This window comes from Camelina sativa, chromosome 18, assembly GCF_000633955.1.
Source record: "Camelina sativa cultivar DH55 chromosome 18, Cs, whole genome shotgun sequence".
In the NCBI taxonomy this organism is placed as follows: domain Eukaryota; kingdom Viridiplantae; phylum Streptophyta; class Magnoliopsida; order Brassicales; family Brassicaceae; genus Camelina; species Camelina sativa.
Genome location: NC_025702.1, coordinates 6,969,769 through 6,978,485, shown reverse-complemented (window position 1 = coordinate 6,978,485; position 8,717 = coordinate 6,969,769). Strand labels below are relative to the sequence as shown.

At 40.4% G+C, this 8,717-nt stretch overlaps 2 protein-coding genes across 2 annotated transcripts in view; one reads left to right on the top strand and one right to left on the bottom strand.

Annotated features, from left to right (window-relative positions):
- Window positions 1-2,169, top strand: part of LOC104760747 (serine carboxypeptidase-like 42) — a 3,031-nt gene extending 862 nt beyond the window's left edge. Inside the window, exons 5-10 of the mRNA XM_010483704.2 lie at window positions 654-739; window positions 834-1,112; window positions 1,191-1,324; window positions 1,448-1,540; window positions 1,626-1,743; window positions 1,845-2,169. Of these exons, the coding sequence (XP_010482006.1) occupies window positions 654-739; window positions 834-1,112; window positions 1,191-1,324; window positions 1,448-1,540; window positions 1,626-1,743; window positions 1,845-2,012 (878 nt within the window). The 3' untranslated portion in view covers window positions 2,013-2,169. The remainder of the gene's footprint in view (window positions 1-653; window positions 740-833; window positions 1,113-1,190; window positions 1,325-1,447; window positions 1,541-1,625; window positions 1,744-1,844) is intronic.
- LOC104760746 (putative defensin-like protein 179) lies at window positions 2,268-3,103 on the bottom strand. The gene is made up of 2 exons (XM_010483703.2): window positions 2,992-3,103; window positions 2,268-2,635 (listed from the first exon to the last, which is right to left on the bottom strand). Exons 1-2 carry the CDS (start codon window positions 3,047-3,049, stop codon window positions 2,304-2,306), a joined length of 390 nt encoding a protein of 129 aa, XP_010482005.1. The 5' UTR covers window positions 3,050-3,103; the 3' UTR covers window positions 2,268-2,303.

Below are 8,717 nucleotides of genomic sequence, written 5' to 3'. Positions count from 1 at the left end.
CAGATACAAAACCATTAACCCTTTGGCTCAATGGAGGTCCGTGTTTCCCTGCTCAGTTTTTTCTACATAGTTCATATATATGTTTAAAGAATGTTTGAGGTTTGTATTGCAGGTCCAGGTTGTTCTTCGATTGGTGGAGGAGCTTTCACTGAGTTAGGTCCATTTTACCCCACAGGCGATGGCCGTGGCCTCCGCGTTAACTCCATGTCTTGGAACAAAGGTTTGTTTTTGACAGTTTTATGCAAGAGAGCACACAACTCTCTGATTCTACATTTGATGTTATTGTCTCTTGTTGTAATACGTGTAGCCTCGAACTTGCTATTTGTGGAGTCACCGGCTGGAGTAGGATGGTCTTACTCCAACCGAAGCTCTGATTACAACGCTGGAGACAGATCTACTGGTACAATCTAAATTCCACTCTTCAAACTAGATTAGTAGATTGTTGCTTCTTTAAATGTGTTATATGTTTGAACAGCCAGCGATATGCTCGTGTTCTTGTTGAGATGGTTGGACAAGTTCCCAAAGTTGAAGTCTCGCGACCTCTTTCTCACTGGCGAAAGCTATGCAGGTGTGTGTCTTTGATAATCGATGAAATCTATTGAATGTTGTTGACCTTAAAAACATTAGTACTCTTATATCTATATATTTTGCAGGACATTACATACCTCAACTGGCTGATGCGATTCTCAGCTACAATTTACGGTCAAGTGGTTTCAAGTTCAACATCAAAGGCATTGCAGTAAGCCCAAAAGAACCCTTCCTTACGTTCCATCCGCTCTTTTGGTTCTCTTCTAAATACTTTCTGTTTTTTTTTTCTTTTTCTGTTTGATCAGGTTGGCAATCCACTTCTGAAGCTTGACAGGGACAGTCCAGCTATGTACGAGTTCTTCTGGTCTCATGGGATGATCTCTGATGAACTCAAACTCACAATCACGAGCCAATGTGACTTTGAAGATTACACATTTGCCAGCCCTCATAACGTAAGCACGGCCTGCAATGAGGCTCTCGGTGAAACCGAAAGCATCATCACTGAGTACGTCAACAACTATGATGTTCTCCTTGACGTATGCTATCCGTCTATCGTCCAACAAGAGCTGAGGCTCAAGAAAATGGCAGCCCTTTTTCACCTTTTGGTCCTACCAACAAAACTTTTGTTGAATTTTCTGTCAAGTTTTTTAAAATGGTTTCAGGCAACTAAGATGAGCCTGGGAGTGGATGTTTGTATGACATACGAAAGACGGTTCTATTTTAACCTTCCAGAGGTACAGATAGCGCTTCATGCGAACCGCACTCACCTGCCTTATGAATGGTCAATGTGCAGCAGGTAAATTAGCTTACTACCCTCTCTCTCAGTTTCATTGATCACAAAATTGAAAAAGCTGTTTATAACTAAAGTTGGTATATCTCTATACCTATTGCTATTGGCTTTTTACTTTGCCTGTCACAGCGTGTTAAACTACTCTGGCATTGATGGGAACATTGACATGCTTCCGGTTCTGAAGAGAATTATACAGAACAAAATTCCTGTTTGGATCTTCAGGTAAATAATTCTATTAAAAATCTCTTTTTATCTCCTTCTTCTCCTGTCTTTTTGTAGCTTAACAACCAGCTTGTCGAAATTGCAGTGGAGATCAAGATTCCGTAGTTCCATTCCTGGGTTCAAGAACTCCCGTAAGAGAACTTGCTCAAGATTTCAACTTCGAGACCACAGTTCCCTATGGAGCCTGGTTTCACAAAAGACAAGTAGGTTCTGAGACGGTGAAACAATTTTAAAGTTAGCAAAAGCCAAGTTTGCTCCCTGCAAAAATTTCTCAAAGTGATTGCAAACTTTTCAATGTAAATAGGTTGGAGGCTGGGCCATCGAGTATGGAAAGCTACTGACTTTTGCAACAGTGAGAGGAGCGGCTCATATGGTGCCTTATGCGCAGCCCTCACGAGCTCTGCATTTGTTCAGTAGCTTTATGAGTGGCCGGAGATTGCCCAACCAAACACATTCTTCTACAGATGAATGAAAGACCAGAGATATCTTTTGTAAGACACTGTAGTTTGTATTTAATTCATCTTTCTCAGGCCTTAGATTGAGTAGAGAGATATAGAAAACACACAAGGGCTTCTGTTGTGGTTTGGTTAGATCTTCAAGTGCATTTGTTTTAGTTATCTTAATTTTCATTTCATTATTAGGAACATAACTTAGTCTCTTGATAATGATAATTAATATGTGATGACAACGTTTCATAATGTATTACCCAAACCAAGAGCAGTAATATCAATAATTTTATCACCATATTATTTGTTTTACAAAATTATGTCAATATGTTTAAGCAAGAGTACTCGCATGTGCACATCCTATAACCAAGATAGTCGACACAACCCCCACGTCCATTTTTGTACTTTATTGCGCATAGTCTATCACAGCAACTCAGAGGACAAGTGTCAGTGCACATATCAATCGCGCCAACGCACACTTTGGCTGGGAAAAGTGGCGCACATTCGTAGGTGCACATGCACATCCCATCCCCACCGTTACATTTGCTTACGCTCAATGGCCCGTGTTTGGACTTGCATCTTTCGTCGCAATTTTTACAAGGGCCAAGGCTGTTGTCGTCGCATGTATAAGCTCTTATTTGATTCAAAGCTGAAACATTATATGCTTTAGTAAACTTAACATTAAAAAAAAAAGTATTTGTACCATATAGAAAGAACAAGTAAACTAAGAAAATAATAATGAAACATTTATACTATTTAAATTGTGATGAAATATGTGATTGTTTTCCGTAACTATGTTATTTTTATATGGACATCTAATTTATTAAATTAAGATTACAGTTTAGGATTCGATTTTTTTTGTTTTGCTATATAGAGCATCCATTTTGATAAACTAGTTGTACACAAAACAAAATAGCTTGTTATATAGAAAGAAAGAAAAATACGCATTTCATTAATTGAAAATGAAAATTCGGAAAATTTTGAAAAAAAAAAGATATATAATACCTGAGGCAAATATGATAAGTAAGCTAACAAGAAATACAAGTGAGGTTGTTCTCTCCATACTTTCACCTTTTCTAGTTTTCTTCTAAACTTTTCTTTCTATGAGAATTGTATGTTCTTGGGGTAATTAGTTAAATCTATATATAAGCAAGCTAAAGACACTCTATTAGATAAAAATAATAATTAAAAGTTGAACATGAGGATAATAACTATCTGCCCATTAATACGTAAATCATGAATTGTTTCAGGTACATAAATTTTTGCTTGTTATGGCCAATAAAGTTCATTGTGTTAATAATTTTCTTCTAATAACAATGTTCCTCAAAATTGGTTATTTTGAGTCAATCAATTAAAGTTGTTGAAAAAAAAAATGTTATTTCAGTTACAAAATCTATATATTTGTTAACAAAAAGTTATGAAAGAGAGCTAGTCACCCATATGCTTATCTTTCCATGAAATCTAAATATCTCAAAATTAATTTTGAAAAAGATCTCATAATATCTTTAGCAATAATTTATTTAAGATTTAACTAATCTTTTTCCATTTACTTATTAGATACTATTGACCAAAAGAATACTTTTAAAGATGTATTTTCTAAATATTTAAAGATATACATTGAAGTCTGTTTTTGTTGATATGTCACATGCATAATAAAGTTTCAGCAGTTTTCCTTGTCCTATCTTTTGCATTTTTTCTTGGCATTTAAGTCTATTTTTAATGACTATATTTTTGTCCGACATCAGTTAAATGAAAATAAAAAAAAAGTTTCACACGCTTGCATATAATATATATAATTACGCCTAGTCTTGCGCATTCCGTTTATTCGGGTTAAACAATTTTGGTTTCCAGTTTTTGGAAATCCCCAAATCCTACCAAATGAATCAAATAAAAATTTAACTTATAGTACATTTGTTATTAACTGAGCTGATATCTATTTTTTATATGGAATATCTGCATCGATGTTATTCGTAAATATTTTCCGTATTCGTATCTAAAAATTTCAGTTATCCGTTAAAAAAAAAATTTCTCATATTGTTTCGTGTACACAAAATTCCGGATTACTTAATTCTGCGGAAGGCTGAGATGAATGAGTAAGTAATCTTTGTAAAATTTTGCGGAAGGCTGAGATGAATGAGTAACTTCTTTGTAAGCTCGCTGAACAAAAGAGGAACACGCTTACCCTTTCTCGAATCTCAAAATTGGAGTTGCTTGTCTCATATTTGAAGAATAATGAGTCTAGCTTAGCTGAGACCGTGGCGGAGTGGAGCATTTCTAAGAGCTGGTACGTGAACTGAAGCCATAATATGTTCCCAATATGTAAGTACAAAACCATCAAAAATTTGCGAACAGAGAAGACAATCTTAAAATTAGTCCTAAAAATATAATTTACCTCTTATATCAAGAAACTCATAAATTATTACAGTTTATATCGATAATTCCATTCAAATAAATCTTAAAACTAATTTTTAATATATTTCCAACTATATATTATGCAAAATTATATCATTAATAAGAAAACTTATATTATAAGAAAAATATGATAGCCTTAAAACTAAGTGACACATCTCAAGGTTGGTGTGTTTGTATAAAGAAAGTTTCAAATACACCGAATGTACAAGGTTTTTTTTTTCTGCAAAATCACCATTTTTTTTTTCTGTAAATCTCGAGATGATGAGTGAGGCGATTTCCGGTAACCTTGGGGCGGAGATGATGGACATCGGAAATAAAGGACCACCTCCGGGGGATCCACCGGATACTCCTGGGGTGTGGGTGAGAAAGGTGATGGAAAGTAACAGTGGGGGTCGACCTTGTCCGGAGGGAGTTTTACCGGATGATTTTGTGAAGGAGAGGCTAAGTGTGGAGTTTCCGGATGGTGCAAATGGGGAACCCGTGATCACAATTCAGAATGAGGTCTTGGAGGCTATGAATGGACTATGGAGGCAGTACATGATTGTGAAGGTGTTGGGCCGAAACGTTCCTTTACCGGTGCTGAGTAGGAAGTTGAGGGAGTTATGGAAACCGCGAGGGTCGATGACTGTTCTCGATCTTCCGAGACAGTTTTTTCTAATCCGGTTTGAGGTGGAAGAGGAATACTTGGCGGCTGTTTCAGGAGGACCATGGAAAGCTTTTGGTAGTTACGTTATGGTGCAAGCTTGGTCACCAAAGTTTAATCCTTTGACGGATGAAATTGTCACCACTCCAGTTTGGATTCGGTTGTCGAATATCCCGTTTAATCTATATCATAGAGCCATCTTAATGGGGATCGCAGGAAGTCTTGGGACACCGATTAGGGTGGACTCAACGACTCTGAATGTGGAGCGGGCACGGTTTGCTCGTATATGTGTGGAGGTTAATTTGCGGAACCCGTTGAAAGGATCGGTGGTTATAAATGGTGAACGCTACTTTGTAGCTTATGAAGGTTTAACTAATATTTGTTCTGGCTGTGGGGTGTATGGTCACTTAGTCCATGGTTGTCCGCAGAGAGAGTCAGAGAAGGAGTTGGTTGTGACTTCTCAACCGGAGGTTAGATCGGGAGGAGAATCAGGATGTAGATGGCTTCACGGTGGTCAGCAGGTCGGGGAATCGATCGGAAAAGCCTCCTCCGCGAGTTTCCTTTTCTGCCGGTGGATCACACGTGAATCAGGGACGTAACCTTTGGGATATTACGGGTAGGAAAGATCCTGGGAATATTGCGATTGGAAATAGTTTTGGAAGGTTGAGTGTTGAACCGGAATTTTCGGGGTCCGCAGAAGCTGCTGTGCGATTGGGAGGGGATACGCAATTGGCTACGAATAAGGAAAATGTGCCCTCTACGAATATTCTTCCAGCGATAAACCGTGGTGAACAAGGAAAGCGAGGGGCCCATTGGAAGGTGGTTAGTAAGGGTAAAGAAGTTAATGGGCCAGGGGTTAAATCTGTCACAAATAAGGTGGTTAATGGACCAAATCCTAAGCCCCGACAGAATAGGCCCAGTAGAGGTCTAATTTTGGCCCCGTTAATGAAAATCAAGAGTTTTCGGGTTCGGGAAAAAGACTGAGGTTGGAGAGCACGGAGCTGAGCCGTCATGGCGGGTCGCTTCCAGCGGTCTCTGATGAAGTGGGTAGTGACGGTTTGCCCCCGAGAAGCGACACAGGGGACAAACAAGTTGCAATGGAAGTGGGAACAGTCCCGGAGCAGGGGGTCTTGGTTCTGGCTGCGCCATCACCGGTGGCAGCTAAGACGAGTGGGAGAGCCTAACAGTCCTCCCCGGTAATTCTTGTTGATTGGAGTCTTCTCATCATGAATTGTTTATTCTGGAATTGCCAGAGGGCGAACAAACCCAACTTTCGACGATCGATTAGATATTTTTTGAAGCGTTATAAGGTGGATGTTCAAGCCATGTTTGAGACGCATGCAGGAGGTGATCGAGCTCAACGGATTTGTCAAGGATTGGGGTTTGAAAACTCTTTTCGTATGGACGCGGTTGGCCAGAGTGGCGGAATTTGGTTACTTTGGCGAACAAGTGTGGGTTTAGTCACAATTGTAACTTTGTCTGACCAATTTATTCATGCCCGTGTGGAGAATGGAGTGGAAGTGATCCACTTGATTGTTGTGTACGGAGCTCCAACCGTAACCCATCGGAGTGGTTTATGGAGCCTGCTGAAGGATGCGGTGGCGAGTGTGGATGGTCCTTTGGTAATTGGTGGTGATTTCAATACCATTGTGAGGATAGATGAGAGAAGCGGGGGGAATGGTAGATTGTCCCAAGACTCTGTAGCTTTTGGTGAGTGGATTAGTGAGCTTGCGCTAATTGATTTGGGGTTCAGGGGAAGTAAGTATACATGGAAGAGAGGTTGTTTAGCAAGCACCTTTGTAGCTAAACGTCTCGATAGGGTGCTATGCTGTGCGCAAGCAAGGTTGAAATGGAAGGAGGCGTCAGTTGCTCATTTACCTTTCTTATTGTCGGATCATGTGCCACTATTTCTGCAACTTTGCCCTGAGGGTATGGGTGATCCACGTCGACGCCCTTTCCGCTTTGAAGCAGCTTGGCTGCAACACAGTGGTTTCAAAGAACTACTTGCTGCGTCTTGGAATAATGGTTTAACGACTCCACAGGCGCTTCAGGATTTGAAGTTTAAACTTAAGAAGTGGAACAAGGAGGTCTTTGGGAATTTTCAGCAGAAAAAGGAGAAACTGTTAGCCGAGATCAAGCTGGTTCAAGAACTAATTCAGGTGAATCATACGGATGCTTTGTTAACCCGAGAGGCTGTACTGACAAAGGAATTTGATTTGGTTTTAGAGCAAGAGGAAATTATATGGTTTCAGAAATCGAGGGAACAGTTAATTGCCTTGGGAGATAGGAATACTAAATACTTTCATACATTAACAGTTATTCGGAGGAGACGAAACAGGATTGAAATGCTTAGAGATGATGAGGAAAGATGGGTTTCTGATCCTAAGCAACTTGAAGCGCTTGCAGTGGAGTACTTTTCACGGCTTTACTCTTTGAATGATGTGGATATTGTGGCTCCACGCTTATCTCAGGTGGGCTTTCCAGTGCTTACTCAGGGAGAAGCGACAGAGTTACATAAGCCTTTCTCAGCGGTGGAAGTAGAGGCTGCTGTTAGAAGCATGGGAAGTATAAAGCACCAGGTCCGGATGGGTACCAACCGATCTTTTACCAGAATTGCTGGGATGTGGTTGGTGAGTCTGTTATCCGTTTTGTATTAGACTTCTTTGAGTCAGGGGAGTTGCCGAGTGAGACGAACGATGCCCTTGTAGTGCTCATTGCGAAGGTTCTAAAGCCAGAGAAAATAACCCAGTTTAGACCTATTAGCTTGTGCAACGTTCTCTTCAAAACGATTACTAAAACCATGGTGGGTCGGTTGAAGAAGGTGATTTCGAAACTCATAGGTCCCTCGTAGGCTAGTTTCATTCCGGGAAGACTTAGCACTGATAATATAGTCATGGTTCAAGAGGCAGTCCATTCTATGAGGAGAAAGAAAGGGAAGAAGGGTTGGATGCTGTTGAAGCTAGACTTGGAAAAGGCTTATGACCGGATTCGCTGGGATTTCCTTGAAGATACTCTAGTGGCAGCAGGGTTATCCTCAACTTGGATCAGGTGGATTATGCAATGTGTAACTGGTCCTTCTATGAGCATTTTGTGGAATGGAGAGAAGACAGGTTCTTTTAAACCAGCTAGAGGATTAAGGCAGGGGGATCCTTTATCCCCATACTTATTTGTCCTTTGTATGGAGAGATTGTGTAATCAGATTGAACTTTCCATTGCAGCTAAAGAGTGGAAGCCTATCAGGTTGTCGCAAGGGGGTCCTCTCTTGTCACACATCTGCTTTGCTGACGACCTCATCTTGTTTGCAGAGGCATCTATCTCCCAGATTCGTGTTATACGCCGTATATTGGAGAAGTTTTGTGCTGCGTCTGGTCAGAAAGTGAGCTTAGATAAATCCAAGATCTTTTTCTCTCAGAATGTGGGTCGCGAGTTGGAAGTGTCAATTAGTACAGAAAGCGGTATAAGAGCTACTAAGGATCTTGGTAAATACCTTGGTATGCCAGTGTTGCATAAGCGTATTAACAAAGAGACCTTTGGGGCAGTTGTAGAGCGGGTGTCATCAAAACTCGCGGGATGGAAAGGGCGTTTTCTGAGTTTTGCGGGTCGTCTGACCCTCACTAAGTCAGTACTTTCCTCCATTCCGGTCCATTCGATGTCTACAATCTTACTTCCGGTCGCG

Excerpts from the sequence above, each read along its gene's own strand:
- LOC104760746 (XM_010483703.2), bottom strand. The coding sequence starts at position 3,049 with ATGGAGAGAACAACCTCACTTGTATTTCTTGTTAGCTTACTTATCATA. Across the intron at positions 2,636-2,991 it reads ACTTATCATATTTGCCTCAG|CTTTGAATCAAATAAGAGCT; the intron begins GTATTATATATC and ends ATAATGTTTCAG.